Consider the following 22,826-nt stretch of genomic DNA (forward strand, 5'->3'; position numbering starts at 1 on the left):
GGAAGATAGGGCGGAGGGCGCGCGCGAGCGGGCGCGCACACGTCACCGGTCTGGCAACGGATCGCGCATGCGTACTCGTGTTCTACTAACTGCGCCACAGCCTTCACGGGCGGAATTTTTTATTTCGGCTCAAATAGCCCGATTGGATTTCAAAATGCGATTCAGGTGATGTGCTTTGAAGTAAATTTTGATTCGGATTTGGCCGGGCAACTGTGTCGGCATGGGGCGGCGACGCGCGCTCTGGCCTTTGTTCTTTACTGCAGCGCGCGACGATGGGAGGGGGGAGTTGGGGAGAGGGAGTGGCCTCATATAAAAGCCTCCGCGCGCGCCCTGGTCGGCCATTCTGGGGTCTGTTAAAAGGTAAGTACGGTGTATCTCGGAACGTTATTGTGGGGAACTGCTAGAGTGGGGACAAAGGGGCAGTACGTTAGGGTTATTTTTATTTTTCGCCTTCCCAGAATGCGTCCTAATTGGCGATTTTTAGTAAATTATTTGACTGGCTGTAGTGGAGGTAAATTGTCCTTTCAAGACGGTTCTTAGCTGAATTCTCCCTAAAGGAAATATTACCCATTTTAAACCGAGCAACTTAATTTTAAAGGGACGTCCTCCCTTAAAAAGAAAAGAAAAAAAATACTTTCAAGCCCCCGCCCTGCTGATGATCGTCGCGGCTTACTCTAGTTAACAAAGGCTTGTTATTGCGTAACAGTTCGGTTTTATTGCTTGCTTTTTTCCCCTCTGAGTTTAAATTCTTAAGCTTAACTTTGTGATTTTTTTTCTCTTTTCTTGTTATAGGTTTGGTTTGGCTTGAGATACCACCGTCGAACTTGCTCCGCGAAACAAAGAGAAAAATACCCCCACAATCTTGAGCCTCTGAGACGACACTAAAAAAGCCAGCTACATTTCAGATCGTCTGTATTGGGAAGCTGATAAAATTCTTTGTGACCTTGAAGGAGAACCGCCACTAAAAAACATAAAAAACAAAATTAATATTTAGCAACAACTTTCCCTGATTTTTAATAGGCAACTTTTTGTTATTTATTGACCGCCCAAAAAGTTGCTATTTTTTTTAAAGAAATGAAAACCAAATATATATTTTTCTTTAAAAACACAGCTTAATCCAAAAAAAGCTAAACCTTGAGGCGCTGTCGACGAGAAAATTAATTGGATAGTAAGTGTCGCATTTTCAACCAACTGACCAAAAGAAAATTGGTCCGTGTCGAAGTGAGCTAATGGCACGAAGAAAAGACAAAAAATGGAGGGGAAGTGGGTTTTGTTTGAGGTGTTAACCCTTAAGACTCGGGCATTTTGTCACCTAAAATGCATATTTATAAGGAGCATGATGGGTAATCCATCATCTCCAGGACTTGTCAAGGGTTAATGAGCTCCCACATAATAGATGGTGGTGACTGAGCCATAAAGTACTACTTCTTTGTGTGGGAGACGTAGAAATGGAGCTAAATAAGCAATCTGTACATAAAGATTGCAGGGTAAGAGGCGAAGGGATGAAGAAAGCAATAACTTGGTTCTAGCCAGTAGTTAGACAGTTTAAAATACAGGGTGATATGTCAGTGTCTTCTATTTCTAAATTTGTCAATGTTAAAATGGGGGTTGTTTTTTATAAAAAAAAAGTAAGCTTGGAAGGTTTTATAATGTATGTGTAAGTATGTAATGCTGCAACAAATAACTAGCAATCTAAAAATAAAGATTGCAACATGATGGGAAAATTGTTCTAAACCACTCAATATTTTTTTATAAAAAAGCCAATTGAGAGTTTTCTCGGACTCAAATGAGGTCTAATGTTTTTAAAATGTTCATCCTATTTATTTCCCCTTGCTGCAATATGGCGGTGCTATTTTATCTTTTGTCCCTGAGAAGCAGCATTGTATATTTCCTTTACAGGACCTTTCCATTCTAATGCCATTTTCTACCTCCCCCCAAGTGGAGGGTAAAAGAAGGGGGGGAGTGGAGTTTACCCTATAGTAGTGAATAATGGGAGGTTCTTTGAATCTCCGGCACTCGCGGACAAATTCCTTTCTCTCCCCCTCCCAACTGTGTATGTTAAATAGGTTCTAGTCTATAGAACTGATATAATATGCTACAAATTGTGTATATGGTGGGGATTGTATTGCTATAGTTTCCTCTTAATAGATTCTAAAGCCTCTTGCTTTTTTTCCTAATTGCCTGTGCTTCTAAAATGGCGTCGCTGCCTCTTTCCTTCCTCATGTACAAGAACCCACAAGGCTTGCTGGGCAGGGAGCTGATGTAAGCAGCTTGTAGTAAACTCCTCCCCCTGAATAGCTTGTGTTTGGCGCCCCAAGCAAGCAGTCATGAAATGGAGGGAAGGAGAGATGATGGGGGAGGGGAGAACGCCTTTACCTTTCTCAAAAAAAGATTAATGAAATTCCACTCCCACTTCATATATAGGAGATCTTTAGATACAGCTTGATAAGTGCAAAGTATTATCATAAATCCACAATCTGTTTTTTTAGGTTTCAACATCACATGAGCTTTGGATTTCAGTTATTTCTCCCGTGTTTGTCTGCTCTACTTGTATTAGGAAATTTTTGTCAAGTGCTTATGTTTAGTATCAGGCAGGCAAACTGTTTTGTTTCTTTTCCTTCTCTTTTCCCCTTCCCTTTTTTCATCTCTAGGTTTCTTTGAGGGCGGGCTTGGTTGGGAAAGCATGTTCAGTCAAATTAATTGCTAAGAGATGAAATGCTACCACTGGACCCCAAATCTTTTGTGAGTGTCAATGACACTTGCTGAAAAAGTTAGAAAAGGGGGGTGTCGGCATTTTCTCTGGCCATATGCACACAGCTGGGGGAGGGGGTAAGTTTTGTCTTAATTTGCCACATTCCACAGTTCCTGTACAATGTACTAGGAAAGAAGTTATCATTAGGAAAAATGGGAATCCAGCACTTGTATTACCTCATCAAAGGGAGGGGAACAGCCACAATTCCACCTGGTAAGCAAAATCTTTCTGGTATTAATTACATTTCACAACCTTCATTTCTGTTCCAAACCACTTTGTTTTATTTTTATTTTTTTGCTGCTGTTCTCTTCCATCGTCAGCGCCATGAAGTGACACCTACTGATGCATGCAGGCGGTTAAGGGTGTTAAATGTTTGCCAATCTGCTTAGGACACTAATGTTTAAGTTGGTTAATTCCTTAAAACAGGAGGAATCTGGATTTTTAAAATTGGTGTGCATGAACATCAAATAGCATTTTAGAGATGCTGCCCTTGTGACTTCCCCAATTAAGCACTGGATCCTTTACAGAATTTAAATGTCTCCATCTACACCTCCGGTGGTAGCATTTCATATTGTAACACTCCTCCCCCCCCCCCCAAAAAAAGAACAAATGACACACTTCTGGCTAGACTTTATAGCACTGAGGCACTTGTCATTTCACATTGAAGAACTTTTCAAAGTGCCTTATTAAGAAAGACACCTATTGTCAGGTTAACTTGTGTTTGGGAGTGGGGAATAGAATGAGGTAAGCTATATAATACAAACTTATTAACAAAAGAAAACTTTGCAGAAGACAGTTTCATCTCAAAATGCAGGTATTGGGTGGTCAGATCGTGCACTGATTAAGTGGGCATTTAAATTTCAAAATTGATATGCTCCATTAGAGGTGAAATGATCTTAGGAGAATAAAACATACTGTCCACAACAGTTATGGGATAACTTGCAGCATTGGTGCATCAAGAATAGTTCCTAATAGGCTTTAGATTCTTAAAGCACAACAGCAAATGTTCATATTGGTTCAGTAAAGACACATCAGAGTGATAATTCTAGTTCAGTGTGAGCTTGAAAGGTATAAATAAAAACTCGCAGTGTCGTTGAATGCTACAATTCTATTTTAAAAGTTAAGGAATTTAATTTTAAGATAAGCAGAGTGTTGGTGTGAGTAGCAGCCTTTCTGGAAGCACAACGGCTTAACTAGGAAGTTACCCAAACTAGTAAAAGTAAGGCAAGTAGTGTGGTGTAAGACTCCCCTTAAATCCATTGTTTGAAAGATTCCCTCTTAAGGAAAAACAATGCTTTGGAATCTTTGTTGGCTTGGTATTCTGAAATTTCAATTCTGGAAGCCTGGCAAAAGAGCTGCAGCCCAGTTAAGCATTATAAAGACTAGTGGTGCCACGGGCTTCAGAAGTCTTGACCTGTTTCCTTATGGCTTAGCTTCTCTGCCAAATGTTATACCTACATTATTAGGTCAGCCAGTGAGCTGGTGAGGCAATGAAATGTCACAAGACTTTGGGACAAGCTGGTTTAGATCCTGTGTGTGCATAGTGTAAAAACAACAGTCTGAAAAGCTGGCTCTTAGTGCCTTTCCCACAAGTCTGGCATTCTTTTTCTTCATCTCTTAACCGCTGCCAAAGGAAACATGGACTAAGTTAGAACCTTGATTTAAATTTGATGGACAATAGTACATGTAGTCTGGCCCCCTGCTTCCTGCACACTTTGTGAGGGAAAAGGTATTCCCTTTTGAGAAAATCAATCTTAACTGGAAATTTCAGTGGGGCCAATTTCCATGTAAGTGTAATTAAGCTTGGTGCAAACTAGAAACCTGAGTGACTAACCTTTCCCGTAGTAGTTTTGGCAATTTGTCCATTTTTAGGAAATTTATTGGCATTTAACATAATGCCGTAAATTTGTCTGAAAGGTGTCGCAGGACTGCTGTCTCTGCAACAGCAGCCATGCAGCTTGAATTTAACAAGACCTATTTGGAAAAAAATCCTCTCAACAGATTTACTTTCAAGTCTATCCGGGATTGCAGCATTTAATGTTCCTCTCAAATCTTGGCTCCATCTAAAAACCTGTGACATTAATTCAGGAGCTAACAAAAAAGAAAGATCAGTTGGATGCCATGAACTCCGTTGCCTAGAAAAGTCAGTATGAGCATCAAGCTAGGTGGTTTTGCTACTTCTAAGTTAAAATGAAAACTGGCTTTTTGAATTTCGCACTTTTGAAATGCTGACCTCAAGTGGAATTGCTTGTCTGCTACAGATCAGTTTCCCCATACTTGCTGGAGTGGAAATTCAGCACACAACCGTAGTGAACAAAGTACCTTTAATAGAAAATGAAGCAGACATACTTGTATGTGGGAGTGGGGGTGATCTGGAAGCTTGCAATAAGCAATTATCACTTCAGTAATTCCCCTGGGAACACATTTATTTAAGACACTTTGCTAACATATATTGATAGAATTGTAGGATATGAAGATGTCTTAATTGGATTAAAATCTCGAGTCCATTCTCTAAAACTGTAAGTATCAAATGACTCTTCCCCATGGAGTCCAATCCTGGAGAACTTATTTTCAGGACAATTGGAGCATTTGGGAGAGGATAATGCTGAATAGATGAGTAGACATGCTTAGCTTGTGGTTCCAGTATCACCTGTATCTTCCTAGTTTGTTCTCCATCCAGTTTCTGACTTTCTATGGTACAGCCTACATGTTACTTAGGCTTCAGCAAGCCCAAATTCTGTAGTGTTTTGTAAAAAGATTGACAAGAGTCTGTGCAAGAAAGCAAATACAATGGGAGCAAGTAGCTGTGAGTGATCTTGCTTGCTTCTGCTTGTATGGCAGCAGTTGACACAAGGCATTCTTACAGGAGTGTCTTGATGGGGAGCTGCTTCAGGTTTCTTGCATAATTTATTTCCCAAATCCATGCTTTTGGTTTATAAGTAGGGTGGAAGTTGATAATTTTTAACTTTACACAATTTATGAACATGGATGAAACATTTAAGTATTGATTCGCAGTTGTCCTAATAAAAATATGTTCTCTTTAGCAAAGGTACAACATGCTACAGTGTTTTTATTGCAAGTTGAGTTTTTGCTGACACCTTAAATTACAGAGGTGTCAGATATTTGTATTTTTAAAAAAGCAAATTACCTTGCAAATTTTTTTGCCGCCCTTGACCTTTGATAAACGCTATGAAAGTGGCATAATGTTTAATTTCATTAAGTTTTGTATATGATCAAGGAAGCAGTACATTTAACTGCCTAGTGTTATATCTGCATCTGGAAGCATTTATAAGAGTGTGAAAAGTAGTTGTGTTGACTTTTAAGGAATGAATGCTGAGACATCCCTTTTTTATGTTCATCTGGCATTTTACTATTTTGCCATTTTTTTGTGTTTTTTAAATAGGAGTGGCATGACTGAGTGCAGATTTATTTAGAATTTGTTCCGAATGGTGTTCTAAGTCTAAAATAAGACAGAGTTTGATTGAATTCCTATGTTTTCAGTCTGCTCTTGAAAAATACTGCTTACCCTTTCAAGGTTTTTTTTAAACCAAATGAAAGCTTTGATCCTAAATGGCCCTTTATTTTATTAATATTTATTTTGGAGGGGGGTATTTTTGTGGTTAGTAGTTGGAATACTGTATGTTTCCTCTAGTTTGGAAGAAAAATACTTAAAATGCCAGCTGTGATTCACACTGGATTTGTTTGCTTTGGTGCTACATAGTAGCTCTTGTGCCAAGTTGTAGTAAAATTGTGTCTCTATTTACAAATACTGGAATTGTATAGACTGGAGACAAACATAATTGCCATTTCTGGTAAGATTACTGAGGGTTGGATTTATATGCATGTTAATAAGTACAGGCCCCAAAATCTTCCCCTGTGTGCCGTATTGGGAAGCATAGCATATATTTGAGGTTTGGTCAGCTACAGGAAGATTATCCGAGTATGCTGTTGTAGACTTGCCAGGATCTCACTTGGCCCTTATTTTTCTGAATTGCATGTCACATTTAAATATGTGAGAAAATATTAGCATGGTCAGTTAACTAGTTTCTCTAATGGAGGATGAATGTTGACCATTTATTGGCTTAATAGCAAAACCAGCTCTGTATAAGTGACACAGTCAAACAGTTAACAGTACTACTACTAATTGGGGGGGGGTGGAGATGCTGTTTCATTTGTGAATGTGGATACAGCAATACCCATTCTTTTCTTAGCACATTAGGATTTTTTAAGCTTTTGTGTGGCTTTGTGCAGCCTGATTGCTTGGGAACAAGTTCTGCAGAGTTGAAGCTACTGTATAGTATAGTTACTGTATAGGAAATGGAAACTTCGTGATGAGCATGGATTTTGAATGTATCTTTACTAATCCTGAATGACTGAGAAACTCTTAACCCTTCAGTTCGTTGATGTTATAGCAATGTCTTGGTCAAATGGTTCTAGTTACATGTAGGTAGCCGTGTTGGTCTGACGTAGTCGAAACAAAATAAAAAAAATTCCGTCCAGTAACACCTTAGAGACCAACTAAGTTTGTCATTGGTGTGAGCTTTCATGTGCATGCACACTTCTTCAGATTTGAAGAAGTATCTGAAGAAGTGTGCATGCACACGAAAGCTCATACCAATGACAAACTTAGTTGGTCTCTAAGGTGCTACTGGACGGAATTTTTTATTTATTTTGTTTGGTCAAATGGGTATATTGTTTTACAGCTATGTAGTAGAGGAGAGGGTCAGAGTTGCAGAGAAAAGCTGACTATGAGATTGAGAGCTGTGAGTCATAATTAGAAATAAGAATTATATCTAGAAATCAAACACATTGCCATTTTCATAGCATTCTTTTTCAGAATCTCATTATGTACCTTGGAGCATATGATGGGTTTCAACTGGTTTCTAAGCTGTTAAAGTAGTTTGCTGCCATCATATTCCCTACTCTAGGTTTTTTAATTTACAGCAAATACACGTACCCTAGCTTTTGGTAAATTGCCTCTCTAAACACCCCTCATTAGTAAATTGCCCATAATCCTTGTAGGATTCTATTACAGGATGTGTTGCTTTGAAAACTTATTTCAAGTCATCATCTAACACTGATTACTTTTCAGGGATTGACTCTTAATCTGTCACCAGTATTTTGTGGGGCAGCTTCTGTACAAAAATAATTACAGTGGTGCCTCGCTAGACGAAATTAATTCTTTCCACGGGTCTTTTCTTATAGTGAAAAATTCGTCTAGCGAATCCCATAGGAATGCACTGAATTTTTTAAAAAATTTCTTTTTGCCCATAGGAACGCATTAATTGAATTTCAATGCATTCCTATGGGAAACTGTGATTCGCTAGACGAATTTTTCATAAAACGCATTCGTCTAGCGAGGCAACCTCCGCTCAAAATCCTTTCGTTAAGCGGAAATTTCGTTAAGCAGGGCATTTGTTAAGTGAGCCACCACTGTAATCCTAATACTGTAGCTTTGTGCATATGCAGGGAAATGGCATCTTTTTTGAAGGGGGAAACTCAGATTAATGTTCTGTATATAGGGAAAAATGTAATTCATAGCAGCTGGAAGCTCAGCAAACAGGTCCTGTGATATCTTCAAAGTGTCATGGCATAAACTTAAGAACCTAGGGTCAAATTTATCAGAAATAAGGAGGTGCTAGCTCATGAAAGCTTGTGCCATAATACATATGTGCTATTTTTTCTGAGGTGTCTCATAAATGTGGCGCTTTATCCTGGAGCCCAGTAAACCCTGATTAAGGTCAGTGTCATACTGCTCCTTAGGGGACTTAAAATTACTTGCATTACTTAAAATATAGAACAGAGTACTTTACTAATATACCTTAATTCATGCATGAAATGGATGTGGGGAACATAGTCACAAACCCATAACTATGGAGCCTGGAAAGTTGAGAATGGACTGTTCTATAGAATTACCAGTCTCACAAGGTTTGTAGTGCACATTGATACTTTAAGAAGATTTTAAACAATGTGGTTTTCTGTTGGGCTGCAACTTTATAGTCCATCTTTGTAGCGGATCGAATGGCAACAAAAGGAGAGACACTCAAACACAGGCATGGAACACCAACTAGTTAAACTTACTACGGTACCTCAGTTCTCCACATCGCAGAAGTAGGTGTTCTCAGGGTGCCATAGTACTGCTTGCAAGGCCAGGGAGGTTGGGCGGGCTGAAGTTGCTGAAATTGTACATAAGTAACATGCATATTTTTTGAATTTCTCCTGGGAATGTAGTGCTGGAAATTGCCAGATTGACAGCTCTGGAGACTGAAGTCCTCTCTCTTCACCGCCACAGCAGGCTGAGCCCAAGCATCATCAGTGCAAGTCTTCGTCACCAGTCTATTGCTGCCTTGCATGTGAAAGGCCATATTGTGGGGTGAAAGGGGGAGTTCAGTCTCCAAAGCCCACTTGGTCATTTGGCCTATCCACTACAGGGTGAATTCACAAACATGGACCTTGAATGCAAATGCTTCAGAACTGGACTGAAGCCACGCAAAAAGATCTTCAAGCAACCACAAGCTGGTAACACCTTCCAATCTCCCGCTCAGTTGCCCAGCTGTCCTTGGATTTAATTTTCCATCATATGAGTGCACAATAGCCTATTGATTATCACTAACAATGGACTCACTTCTTAAAATAACCAAATTCAAGGATTTAGAAGAATCTAGGACCTCTCCTGGACCCTATTGGTTTAGGGGGAAATCTCAGTCATTGGAAAAAAGCAGGGCTATGAGAAGATCTGGGTTTTGTAGTCTAATCCTGTATTTAAAAAAACAAACTTGAAATCACACTTGCTGGGAGATAATGCCTCCACAGAAGGCAACTCAAGTCACCAATTTCACATTAAGAGTGAACACAAAGGTAGTTTTAGTCTTTCAGGCAGCTACATTTATTAATATGCTTCAGACTTCTTGAATTTGTACATTTTTCAACGCAGACAGTTGCTACTGCATCAAACTTGCAAGGATTTAAGGTGCTTCAGAATGCATACCGTATTGCTATGAGGTAACTGACATTTACATAGATGCAACCCTGTTGCTGATTGGCATCTGAGCCTGATCCAGTAGAAAGATGCTTAGCGGGTTGATACAGGCTACCTCTTTGAACAATTTCAATAGCTAGCACACCTCTTGATGCAACTAGCTGTCCTTGCAAAGAAGATAGAAAAACGGGAAGCCCCAAATCTTAACGTGAAATTGGCATCTCACTGCCTCTCAAAGTAAGATTTGTGTTGGTCAAGCGTACATGGTATTCTTTCAGAGACTAATAAACCATGATGTGAAGAAGAGACGGTCTTGACTCGGGCATGATTTTGTACCTGCAAGTTCCTACGTTGGCTACCAGAAGTTGGCTGTTAAAAACATCAGCTGCTCTTGGTTTAATTGCAGGGGGCACAGCTGGTGCCCTGCACAGTCTCAAACCAGCTGCCACCCATAATGTGTGCACGTGAGAGAGACCGACAACCATGCACTGGATCAGATTTAAATTAAATTGGCATCCCTTGCTACAGTTTAGCTCAATTGTTACCCATGGTCAGGTACTGCCCTATGCTTTGGGGCCTTGACAGTTAGCAGCTATATAGTATAACTTGACTGGCCATGAAAGTTGAGAAGCACATTAAACGTTAGCATGACTCATGAACATCTTCAGGTAGCTTTTACCATAAAGCTTGCACATCCACTGACCGCCCCCTTTGAGTGTTGGCAGCGTAGAAATGCATACGGCCATGGGCTTTTTTAACCACACAGCTTCCGCTCTTGACTTGCACAGAATATACCATTGGAACTCTGCTTTCTGATCATAGCAACTTCAAACCCTTTCCTCAAAAAAGGGCTTGTGCACTTGGCTGTGAAGTAACTGATGACCCCCACTGACCTCCATGGGATGTAGTACCTTTCCAAAAACTTGGAAAAACGCCTATGAGTGCCTGATTTTGCTACTTGTGGCAATATAAGTGCTGTGGGTTAATGAGAGAGTTGAATGTACACCTGTAGGTGCTAGTGTAATAATAAAAGGAGGTTGCTACTCCTTTTCCAATAATGGCAGTGGAGGAACAAAAGAGATGGGCCTTGGATCTTACTTTGCTGTTTCCTGATATGTGAGACAATGGACAATCTAAGCTGCTAGGTCCAAGAAGCCTTTATGTGACCCAGTGAAATAATTGCATCAAAGCAACTGTTGTAAATGCTCATTCAGTGCACTTGCCCATTTTAAATGTGCGCTGTATTCCTGCAAAAGCAGTGAGAGTGGATGTCAGAAATGTTAGCACCTATAAAACTTGATTCTGGTATATTGGCCCTCACACTTCTCGTGAAGTTTTATATTTTAGCCTGGATTATTTACAGTGTTTCTAGAGTCAGGCCTACATATTCCAGTATGAATAATCCTGCCTTTAAGATAGGAGAAACTTGAGTTGTGCTCCTGTGTGCCTGAGAGTATGCCCCACTGAAATGTAAACTTGTGTAGGATTGTGCTGTGAAATTTGTAGAAGTTTTAAAAAATCTTAACTTGAAATTAAATGATATTAGTAGGGAAGAGCACTCAGAACATTAGGTAGAGAGACATTTGTTGTGACTGAAATATATAAGACTTGGACTGCATGTGGCAAAACACTAAATTTTTATTTTAAAAAAAGGCTTGTTCCAGTTTGAAACAAAGTATCTTGTAATGGCCTGCATATTTCACCAACACTCGTTCAAAGGTCATGGTGATCAACAAAAGGGCAAAAAAATTATCAGTGGAGAGGATAGCATTTCTTCACTGTTTCTCATTGTCTTTCACCATCTCTCTGCTTACCGCTCCTTTTTATTTTCCAAAGTTTATATGATTGAGGAAGCTGCTTGTTGGCTCAAAGGACAGGATAACTCTTCAATGCAAATCTTGATCCTTTCTCTGTACTGTACATTGACTTCTGAGAACTTTCTCTAAACAGGAAACATGATAATACTTTGCACTTACTAGAATTGAAAGCTACCCCCTGAAATTTTCTCAACACTTTTTTTTTTTGGCAAAGGAAAGGTGTAGTTTTTAACTGTTTTGAGGAGTTAGAACTAACTGTAGAACGCTCCTTTTCTCATGTATTTTATCAGAATTTCCAACCATGGGTTCCAGACCGATAGACCCAAAGGAACTCCTGAAAGGACTGGACTGTTTCCTTGGCAAAGATGGAGAAGTCAAAACAAACGAAGGAATCACTAAAATTTTCAAGTAGGTTTTTAGTGTAAAGGGTATAATTGAAAGGCTTGTTGTGACTCCAAAAAGTGATGGCTTACTAAAACCTTAGGTTGTACATGCTATGTAAGAACCCTCCAGCATAGTTTATAGCTGTTTATATCCCCAAACTCAGCCCTCCAGATGTTTTGTGACTACAACTCACATCATCCCTAGCTAACAGGACCAGTGGTCAGGGATGATGGGAATTGTAGTTCCAAAACATCTGGAGGGCCAAGTTTGGGGATTCCTGAGCTATGGGATAATTTAATGGCCCATCAAGAGAGGGTTGTTTAAGCTGGCACCCCAGTGGCAATCTTATGTCCTTGCATATAATTCTGAAAACTATGTCAACTTGGTGAGCCAGAGTTGACAGAATTTGAATTCCCTTCTCTCAACAAATGTATCTGCGTGTGTGTCACCCCACCCCACTGAGAAAACTCCCTTTTCCTTACAAATATTAAGCGGTGACTTTATACACAGTCTCATCTTATGGGTGGCCTGCTTGCAGTAGTAGCTAATATTTCCCTTTTCTCCAATTTTAGCTTGATGAAAGATGCACAGAAGATGGTCAGTCGCTGCATCTATCTGAATATCTTGTTGCAGACCAGAACACAAGACATACTCGCAAAGTAAGGGCTTTTGAATGCTTCTAGTGAGTAGAATTTGGTCTGCTAGTTCCAGAGGCAGAGGGAAGTTCTGTGGATTAAGTCTAGGAAAGGGGCTGGGGTGGACTTCTGACTTGTGTCGCCACCTCCAGCAAAATGAATATGGTTTCTATAATTACGGGTGCCACTGAATTGTCCAGGTCACTCACTTTGCTTTGTGTATTTTGCGTTTTATGTTTTAACCCACCTTGTGGTCTCTCAATGATACATAAATAATAACATCAATAAGTAACTAATGTTTAAATAAATAATAATAGTTAGCAGGGTGAGCCTACCTGCATTCAGGATATTCATATCCCTGCTTTGCTCTTGCCTGTCTGTCCGCCTTCCAGTTAGTCTTACAAATCCTAGGCACTCACTGCAACCATCTAGGAGGAACGGTGAGCAAAACACTTATCTCAACAGTGTGTTCCCCTCTTTCTGCAGATTCATCAAGGTTGGTGGCTACAAGCTTCTCAACACATGGCTGACTAGCTCAAAAGCAGCGAATAACGTGCCCCTCCTGCAACAGATCCTGCTCACCCTTCAGCATTTACCCCTTACTGTGGATCATCTGAAACAAGTTAGTCAATGAAACAGCTTTGCTCTTCAGACTTGCCCTTCTGTAGTCTCAGGGCAGCAGAAATGCTCTGCGGCAAGGTGGGTGGGCCAGGAGGGGTTGGCCTCTTTCTCGGGATGACACACGTCTCCCAAAGCCAAGACCCCCTGGGTGCAGTAGTACAGCAACCTGACATGCATTGTTTCTGCCTGGTGTTTTGCTTGATGTGATAACCTATTTTTTCCTCCCACCCTTTCTATTTCAGAACAATACTGCCAAACTGGTCAAGCAGCTCAGCAAGACAAGTGAGGATGAAGGTAAAAACCTGTTCTCTGGACACTTGTAGAATACTGACACATGCCCTCTTAGGGGCTGCACCCTTACATTGATTATCACTGTGTTCCAGCTCATTCAGTGCCTATGTCTCTCTCCTTTCCAGAGCTTCGCAGACTGGCTTCAATACTGGTCAGCGACTGGATGGGTGTCATCCGCTCCCAGAGTAGCTCCCAACCTACAGGTGAGTGAATCTGGCTGTTAACCGGCCTCATCCTTCGGAACTAAGAACAAGGACTACAACTCCCATCATCCCTAACTAGCAAGACCAGTGGTCAGGGATGATGGGAATTGTAGTCTGAAAACAGATGGCGATTCAAGTTTGGGAAACACTGGATTAGACCAAAGAGATTGGTATATGCACACATTGTTTAAAGCAGGTACAAACAGTCATGAAAATCTCCCTTAGCTACATCCTGAAAGGGCCAGGAAGTATTCCGACTTGTAACCCTTCTAACCTTCATTCTTCCTTGCAGAGCGAGAGAAGAAAAAGCGGAAGGAGGAGAATAAAGGCAAAACACCCGTTCAGGAGAAGCCTCAGGAGGCCAAATCAGAAACCAAGCCTGAAGAGACCCCTGAGAAGAAGAAAGAAAAGCCAAAATCTCTCCGCACTACAGCGCCCAGCCATGCAAAGTTCCGTTCCACTGGTAAGTGCAGGCATAGTCATGCTTAATGAGCCAGTATGGTGTAGCATTTAAGAGTGTTGGACTAGGACCCTGGGAGAGCAGAGTTCGAATCCCAACTCAACTGTGGAGCTCACGAGGTCACCTTGGACCAGTCACAGCCTCTCAGCTTAGCCCCACCCCACAGAGTTGTTGTGAGGATAAAATGAGGGTGGTAGTGGGGAGAACTGTGTCTGCCAATCTGAGCTCCTTGGAAGGAAAGGTGGGATATAAATGTAGTGAACAAAATATGACTTTTTTGAACAAAAATACATTCTGGAAACAGCTGGCTTACAGTCTTGGATAGGTGGGCAGTCTATTCTGGGATTATTGCAGTTGTTGTTGGAAACAGTTAAAAGACACTGAATGTTGCCGTTAACTTGCAGGGCTGGAAATGGAGACTCCATCCCTCCTTCCCGTAAAGAAAACTGTCAGTCCTGCAGTAACCTCAGATAAATACAACTTGAAGCCAATACCACTGAAGAGACAGAAGTAAGTCTTTGGATCCTAATGATGACTTCATCTCACTTCATCTCATTGCTCTTAACTACTTGTCAATTGGAGGGTCTCAACCCAGCGTTGGGAAAGCTTCAGTTATTATTCCAGTTGAGCCAGCACTTTCCTAAGTTGTAACACCAACTCTTTCAGGAGGCAGGAGTTGATGGTGACAGGAGGCCTCTTGTTTGTTATCTGTAGTGAATGAGGTGTAATAGTTGGAGAAAGTGGCTCAAGCCGTTCTGTTCACCAGTTTTTTAGATATGCTGGAGCAAGGAGGTTTGGAATAGTGATAGGGCAGAATCTGGGTTCACACCGCCCTGGGTTCTTCTGATAAAAGGGCGGGCTATAAATTGGATAAATAACAACAAGTATGCAATTTGTGTCGAGTGAACTACAAGAGATATAAACTCCTGAAACTGTTGGGGACCTTCCTAGTGCCCCCTCCTCTTTTAACTGACTGTGTCCCTTTTCCTCCTGCAGCACATCTACTCCCATTGCAGAAAACCCACCTGCTGAGAAGAAATACAAGCCCCTCAATACCACCCCTAACACTACCAAAGAGATTAAAGTCAAGATCATCCCCGCACAACGTAAGCTTCTCTAAAAAAATTAATGGTTGTTCACACCATTGTGTCTTACCCAGAAGGCTTGTCCCAGGTAGAATATGACCTATGGAGTAACATGCACTATAGAGGCAGCTAGAATGCCAGCGCTCTGACCTTTCTCATGAGTGAGGCTGTTGTGGCTGCTGAATGTTTCCGAGGCTGCAGACTTTGCTGTAGCTCCCACTGAGCACAGTGGGGCATTTTATGACTAAATACGCTCAGGATTGCACTGATGAGGGACTTTGATTACAGAATTGCTTTCAACTTGTTTTTCTCCATTCATCCCCAGCTATGGAAGGCTTAGGCTTTTTGGATGCCCTAAACTCTGCCCCTGTCCCAGGGATCAAGATCAAGAAGAAAAAGAAAGTTTTGTCTCCAACTGCAGCAAAGGTGAGAGGATCCTAATAATAATAATAATAATAATAATAATAATAATAATAATAATAATAATAATAATAATAATAATAAATTTATACTTTGCCCCTCCGACTGGGTTTCCCCAGCCACTCTGGGCAGCTCCCAACAGAATGTTAAAAACGTGATCAAACATTAAAAACTTCTCTAAACAGGGCTAACTTCAGATGTCTTCTAAAAGTCAGATAGTTGTTTATCTCCTTGACATCTAATGGGAGGGCGTTCCATAGGCCAGGTGCCACTACCGAGAAGGCCCTCTGCCTGGTTCCCTGTAACCTCACTTCTTGCAGTGAGGGAACCGCCAGAAGGCCCTCGGTGTTAGACCTGAGTGTCCGGGCATGGGGGTGGATGTATATTGATGGCCAAAGCCCCAGCTTCCCCTACTGTTAACACCGTATCTGCCAATTAACTAAATAGAGGTTTGGGTTGTGTTTCTCAATCTTCAGTCGAGCCCCTTTGAAGGGAAGCCAGTGCAGGAAATGAGTACCACCAAGCCAGCTTCACCAGAGCTTACCCCTGCATCAGAGCCAATGGATGTGGATAGACCTGGCACCCCTGTACCAGCTGTGGAGGTTCCTGAGCCAATGGAGACAAGTAAGGAATAGCAGGAGGGAAGGCACATCCAGTGTATCTCTGTGGGTGTGGGTGTGTATGGAGCAGAGCTTTTTACCCAATGCAGTGCTGAGCTTGTCCAGGAAGCCTTCACCATCTTGAAATTGCTGTCTCAAAGCGAGATCCTGAGCAGCTAGTGCATGGTGTCTAAAAGGCAACTGGCCTAAGGGATATACATGGCATCTGAAACAGGTTAGGGGTTTCCCTGCCTCTTCCGGCCCTGGTATTCGAAGCATAGGATGTCTCTGCAGCTCTGTTGCTGAGCTTGCATGTGGTTGTGCTTTTGCAGACTCCTCTGAGCAGGGCGGATTGCTGGATTCCAAACCAGCCGATAGCCCGGTGGACTCAACCCAGCTGACAAAGAAGGGCAAGAAGAAGAAGACTGTGAGCTGGCCTGAGGAAAGCAAGCTACGGGAGTATTTCTACTTCGAATTGGATGAGACAGAGCGAGGTGAGTGCCCTGTTCTGGAGAGAAGGTCTGTGAAAATAAAAGAAATTGGAATGCAAAAAACACATGCCCAGCCCAGGGATTCCTTCTGCAATGGCTAAGTCACAAGGCCACGTGGCAGTGTAAACAATTATTTTGGGCACTCTTTGTTTTCCACCAAGGGTTTCTTTGCAAGCAGTAATGTCCAGGGTTTATTTCTTTGTTTAATTAAAACTTTGATATTCAGGAACTGAGAGTCCTCTAGGCAAACATATATTGTTTGGTGTAGGAAAATTTGGAGTTTCTCTGTTGTGCTGATCAACAAAAAGGATTGGTTTCCCCTTTCAAGAAGTTGGTGTAGGAAGGCAATAAGCTGCATTGTTAAAAAGAGTTGCCAGATCTTAGTTTGGGCTGACCTGTCTGCTCTGTCCTTGCAGTCAATGTGAACAAAATCAAAGACTTTGGCGAGGCTGCCAAGCGAGAGATGCTGAAGGATCGCGAGGCCTTTGAGACAGCACGTCGGCTCAGTCACGATGCCATGGAGGAGAAGATCCCCTGGGTCTATCCGAAACCCATTGACTTGCCTTCTCCACTGGTTCATCCAGGAAGCGGGAGCCAGGAGAAGTTCACCCAGGCTGAGCGCGAGAAAGGCATTTTGCAGGAAATCTTTCTCTCCAAAGAGAGGTAGGTAAACTCCAGCAAACATGCTGACGTGTGCATTTTGAGCACTTGATACCCTGGGTTAGATACCCGGCATCTTCAGCAGATGACTTCCAAACTGAATATAGGACACAGAAACTAAATGGAATACAGAACTGTCTCTATAGGTGATGCTCTAATTTTAACAAGGATTCAGTCATGTATCCTGGAAGACAGCAGTGGAGAAACAGTACCACTACTGAGAATTTAGAAAAACTAGTGACATGGTTGGGAGAGGCAATTCCATGGCTAGTCCCATTTTGGGGAGGACCTGGGCAATTATTGCTCTATCTTCCCATTTCTTCTGCAGTATCTGGGCTCTCTCAACAGGTCTCACCATGCTTGTCCTCCCAGTGTTCCCACATGGCAGGAGAAGGACCTTTATTACGTAGGGCACTAGGTGAACTGTCCAGACTTGGCCAGGGATTTCAAGTCTCTTGGCTTCCCTAGTTTCAGGCTTAGCAATTTTAACTTAGGCAAGGCTTTATCCGTCTCTTCTCTCCCTGTATTAAATCCAGACCAATGTTCTCTCTCCCTAGTGTTCCCGACAGTCCTCATGAACCTGACCCAGAGTCCTATGAGCCAGTGCCGCCCAAGCTCATTCCTCTGGATGAGGTAAGTGCTTTCCCACTTTGTTGGTTTCCAATCCCCTGCTTTGAGCAGAGGAAAGTTAAAAAAAAAAGTGGCTACAACAGGAGTAGAAGTGTTAGCCAGGGCTAGTCTTGCAACTGTGCACAAGGCCAATATTTTATTTTATTATTTTTATAAAGCAGGACACTTGATAGACAAAAACTCCTAGGTTCCCTGTGCTAAGAAAGCATATTTTAGAAAGGGACCCCCAGAAACCCCTTGCTCTATGCCTATTCCCCCCCCCCCTCTCTGTGTTGGTTTCCCTTCTGTGTAGTGGAAACAAGCTGGAGAAGGGGAATATTTTGGATCAGAAGCACAGCCGGCTCTCCCACCCACCCGCCCCGTCTCCCTGGGTTTGAGCAGCCAGCTCCCCAGCAGCCAGCCTCTGCTGACTCCTTCTGTCTCCTCTGTCACCTCTCTCAGGAATGCTCCATGGATGAGGCTACCTACGAGGAAAGACTCGACCCAACCACCGCCTCGCAGTCTCCGGACGGAGCTGGGGGCTCGAAGCTGCCCCCGGTCCTGGCCAACCTCATGGGCAGCATGGGGGCAGGCAAGAACCCGCAGGGCCCCAACCCCAACTCCTCCATCAACGTGCAAGAGATCCTCACCTCCATCATGGTAACTAGAACTGCCACATTGCAGTCTTTTGAACAGCAGAAAACCAACCACAGCTGACCTGGCCTGCCATGCCTCCTTTGTAGTTGAGAAGCCGAATTTCTGCTGAACCCATTTTACCGACACCTTCAAATAGGTGCAGAGTCCAGAATCATCCTCTTCCTCTTCCCCTCCTGAAATAAAAAGAGCAGGAGACTATCCCACGCTGCGCCAGGAAGAGAAGCTGATAAATGGGATTCTGTCCTGAAACCCATTTTCTGGTGCCTTCCTTTGCGCAAAACCGGAGTAGCTCACCTGCCCTAGCTAAGCAGAGGTGTACGCAGGACCAGTGTAGCCAGTGGGGACAGGGTAGGCCAAGGCTGCAGACCTCCTTTCTAATCCCATGGCTTATTTTCCCCATTTATTCCAGGGTGGCGCCAACAATCACAAAACAGAAGAGCTGCTGAAGCAGCCAGATTACTCCGACAAGATTAAGCACCTGTTGGGCAACTTGCAGGGTCAGCCTGGACCGGGTCCTTCAGGAGGTGAGTTGGTTTCATTTGGCACCTTAATCCCCCCCGTTGAATAGGCCTTGCTGTTTCCATCAGCTGCCCTCCCAGGTATGCGACACAGTTCCTCCCCATGAGTCTGTTGCATAAGGCGCCATAGGGCTGCTCCCCCCCACTTCAAAATGTAGGCCTAAGTCGTGGGTGGGCAAACTAAGGCCCGGGGGCCATATCTGGCCCAATCGCCTTCTAAATTCGACCCATGTGTTTTTACATGAGTAGAATGTGTCCTTTTATTTAAAATACACCTCTGGGTTATTTGTAGGGCATAGGAATTTGTTCATTTCCCTACAAAAAATATAGTCCACGCCCCCCCCCCCACAAGGTCTAAGGGACAGTGGACTGGGCTGGCCCATCCAAGGGAGGACGTCCCAAAGCTTTGTGTTCGAATTACAGTGGCCAACGGGTTGGGTTTATCCTGGTGGTTATGTAGAGCTGTTTCTCCTTTTTTTTCTTTCATATAAAGCTGTTTTTCTCTGTTTAGCGTTCATTCTCCTTTGCGTTGGGACTCCATTAACAGTTCCTTTGTTCTCCTTATAGTTCCTCACGGACTGCTTGGAACAGGTCCTGGTCCAGTTCCCAACGGATTTCCCCCGGGGCCCAAAAACATGCAGCTCTTCCCTCCTGTAGTTCCAGGACCTATGCCTGGTAAGTAGAGATGGGTTCTTCCTAAAAATAAAAGGCCAGCATGGAATCATAGAATCGTAGAGCTGGAAGAGGAAGCATGAGAATCATCTAGCCCAACCCCCTGCAATGCAGGAATCTTTCACCCTATGCAGGGCTTGAAACCACGACCCTGAGGTCTTGCGCTCTTACCACCTGATCTATCCCAGGAATTGGGGGGTGCGGGGTGGGCATGGCGTATTCCTGGGAAACCATTGTCGGTTGTGTTTCTTTGGCTAAACCCAAAGCCATGCTCATTGTGCTCCTATTCTGTCTTCCCCAGGACCCCACGGGGGCCCAGTTGGTCCTAACATGCCTCCTGGCCCTGGCGTGCCCAGCGGGCCTCGAATGATGGGCCCACCCCCTCCACAGTGTAACGATGGCTACTGGGACCCTCCCGACAGTGGCGTGCGTGGTGGGCCCCACGGAGGAGGCATGAGAGGCGGCAGCCCTGGTCCGGGCCCTGGCCCCGCCCCTTTTCACCGTGGGCGAGGTGGCAGAGGCGGAGAGCCCCCTTTCCGTGGACGAGGCAGCAGGCGGAACAGCGGCCCCCCTAATGGTAGGGGTGGCCCTCCCAACAACAGCATGGGCGGTGGCCACGGAGGGGGACATGGCGGTGGCTGCCACGGAGGGGGACACGGCGGTGGCCACGGAGGTCACGGAGGAGGGGGCCACCCCGGGGACCATGGCAGGGGCCACCCCGGGGACCACGGCCGGGGACATCCTGGCGGTCATCCAGGAGACCACGGCCGGGGATATCCAGGGGACCACGGCCGGGGACATCCGGGGGACCACGGCAGGGGACATCCAGGGGACCACGGCAGGGGACATCCAGGGGACCACGGCAGAGGTCACCCAGGGGACCACGGCTGGGGGCACGGAGGCGGCCATGGTGGAGGTAAATACTGAAAGTTTTCAGTGCTCTTCCCTTGATGGGGTGGGATTTGCGAGGGTGTCAGCCCAGCATGCAGAGTTTCATGGGGAGGCAAGCAGCTGCAAAAAGAAAAACAAAGGGGAACAGAAATGTTTGAATACAGATTGTCTGTGCGCTTTGTCTTTGGCCCCTAAAACAGATCCTTCAAATGTAACAATGCTGCCCTGGGCATACGATAGTCTCTTCCCATTTATTTTTAATAGCATGCTTTCTTTTGAAACTTGTTCTGCCATCATCGGTTCTTTGTGATGCATCACGTTCTGGGTCTGCGGGTGGCTGGGATGTAACAGCATGTTGAGGGAAGGTATGCATGCAAACTTGCCCGAACTTCCTTCCTGCTGTGGCTGACTGCCTTGTCCCTTCCCTTTTGCCTCACAGACAGGTCAGAGCGTCCCGTTTGCCGTCACTTCACGATGAAAGGCAGCTGCAGGTACGAGAACAAGTGTGCCTTCTACCACCCTGGCGTCAACGGGCCGCCCTTGCCCTAGTCGCAGGGCCCCGGCCCCCTCTCCCCAGCTCTTCTTAACTGTGGTATCAGCACACATTCCCATGTCACGGACTCTGGGACTTGAACCCCAACTCTCGAGACTCATGCTGCATCCACCTTTTTATGGCTTCTGTGAGGCCCTTTAAACGTTTGGGGCAAGGGGGAGCCGACCACTCTCCCCTCCGCTGCTACTGATATGAACTGCCACATCCCCCAAAAGAGGAAACCACTGGGAGACACCACCTCCGTCTGGTCTGTGGAGTGATGAGGCCACCCATGGCTGTGAAAGCACAAGAGACGTCAGGGCAGGATTTTTGGAAAAGCCGACCGACCTGTGTAAATATCCCTGTCTGTGAGAACCAGCAAAGGAAGAGGAGGCACTGCAGCTCTGAAAGGCCTGCCTGGGCTGGGCTGTATTCCACCACAGGCTCCCAGGAACCAGGCCTGCACTGAGGACTTTGCTTTTCGTCCAGTAGAACAGCTGGCCTCGGGCAGGCAAACGCTGCCCAAATTTTAGGAACATGCATGTGAGGCAGGGCGAGAAGCAGCTGCTTATGGATTATTCTGCGGTTGACGAATCTACAGCCCTGGTTGAAGGCCCACTAGGAGATGGGGGAATTCCAGTAGTTGCCACTTGCACAATACCTTACTGGTTCCCCATCCTCTCCCCTTTATCAAACCCTCCCCACTGGCTGCAGAGATGCGGTTTCCTTTGGTGCTATGTTCTGTCATTAGGGGAAACCTACAAACTGTTTTCTATGAAAACTCAACCTTGACTCTAATGATTTAGGGGGGTAATTTTTGTTTTCCTGATTTATGTTGTTGGTTGTGGGTTTCTTTTTTTCCTTTTTTTTTAAGTGTCTCACAAGGTGTGGGCTTGTCATTACATCTTATGTCTCCCCTTCTCCTTGAAGTGGGTGCAGCCGCCCCTCTCCTGCGGGGAAGGAAATGTCTCTTCTCTCTCTAAGTTTTGTATATTTTGTACATTAGTAATAAACATGGTGGGAAAATGAGTTATCTAATTTAACCCTTGTCGTCTGGGCTGGCTGTTCTTTTCCCTGGCAAATAAATTATGTTGTATGCATTGATCCTTGAGGGGGGAAAGGGGGGAGTGGTTTTGAACTATTACCTAGCCAATTCTCCAGCATAGGCTGCCCAGGGGTGTATCTTTTGCAAAAGAAAACTGTAAAAAAAGTCTTGCTGTAGCAGACCAAGGGCACATCTCCAACCTTCAGTTCCTGCAAGCCCACATGCAGCAGATGAATGTGATTACTTTCTCCTACTTTAGTTCCCCAGCAAAATATTCTGAACCTTCCGTTTGTCCCAAATCTACTACCAATGAGCCTAGTTTCTAGTATTACCAGAGAAGAAAAACTTAACCTCAATCCACTTTCTTCATACAATGCATTTTATACAACTCTCGCAAGTGTCCCTGCTTGCTTTCTCCTGCTTTTGGTGAACTCCAGCCATTATTTTTCCACACAGAGTTGCTTCATTTAGGCTGCCCCCCCTTTTTGCACATTTGCTAAACAAG

At 44.0% G+C, this 22,826-nt stretch overlaps 1 protein-coding gene across 6 annotated transcripts; it reads left to right on the plus strand.

The window, feature by feature from the left end:
* The first annotated feature begins 7 nt into the window (after positions 1-7).
* On the plus strand, positions 8-22,319 carry PPP1R10 (protein phosphatase 1 regulatory subunit 10). 6 transcript variants are annotated; one of them, XM_088662704.1, is made up of 20 exons: positions 227-360; positions 793-1,168; positions 11,839-11,956; positions 12,505-12,591; positions 13,054-13,189; positions 13,431-13,482; positions 13,605-13,682; positions 13,975-14,145; positions 14,547-14,652; positions 15,139-15,248; positions 15,553-15,653; positions 16,124-16,271; positions 16,579-16,740; positions 17,154-17,400; positions 17,955-18,030; positions 18,469-18,666; positions 19,073-19,187; positions 19,749-19,856; positions 20,155-20,769; positions 21,184-22,319. In XM_088662704.1, the coding sequence occupies exons 3-20, from the start codon at positions 11,850-11,852 to the stop codon at positions 21,291-21,293; spliced, it is 2,727 nt and encodes a 908-aa protein (XP_088518830.1). In that variant the 5' UTR covers positions 227-360; positions 793-1,168; positions 11,839-11,849; the 3' UTR covers positions 21,294-22,319. The 6 variants fall into 6 exon arrangements, with proteins under 6 accessions (XP_088518834.1, XP_088518830.1, XP_088518832.1 ...); XM_088662706.1 differs by having other exon boundaries at positions 20,155-20,430; XM_088662708.1 differs by lacking the exons at positions 227-360; positions 18,469-18,666 and adding an exon at positions 8-165 and having other exon boundaries at positions 20,155-20,430.
* The last annotated feature ends 507 nt before the right edge of the window (positions 22,320-22,826 follow it).

This window comes from Zootoca vivipara, chromosome 2 (assembly GCF_965207765.1).
Source record: "Zootoca vivipara chromosome 2, rZooViv2.hap1.1, whole genome shotgun sequence".
NCBI classification, from domain to species: domain Eukaryota; kingdom Metazoa; phylum Chordata; class Lepidosauria; order Squamata; family Lacertidae; genus Zootoca; species Zootoca vivipara.

Coding starts and splice junctions, on each gene's coding strand:
- PPP1R10 (XM_035107246.3), top strand. CDS start 9,199: ATGGACCTTGAATGCAAATGCTTCAGAACTGGACTGAAGCCACGCAAA. Junction 13,483..13,604: donor CAAGACAAGTGAGGATGAAG/GTAAAAACCTGT, acceptor TCTCCTTTCCAG/AGCTTCGCAGACTGGCTTCA. Junction 14,653..15,138: donor ATACCACTGAAGAGACAGAA/GTAAGTCTTTGG, acceptor TTCCTCCTGCAG/CACATCTACTCCCATTGCAG.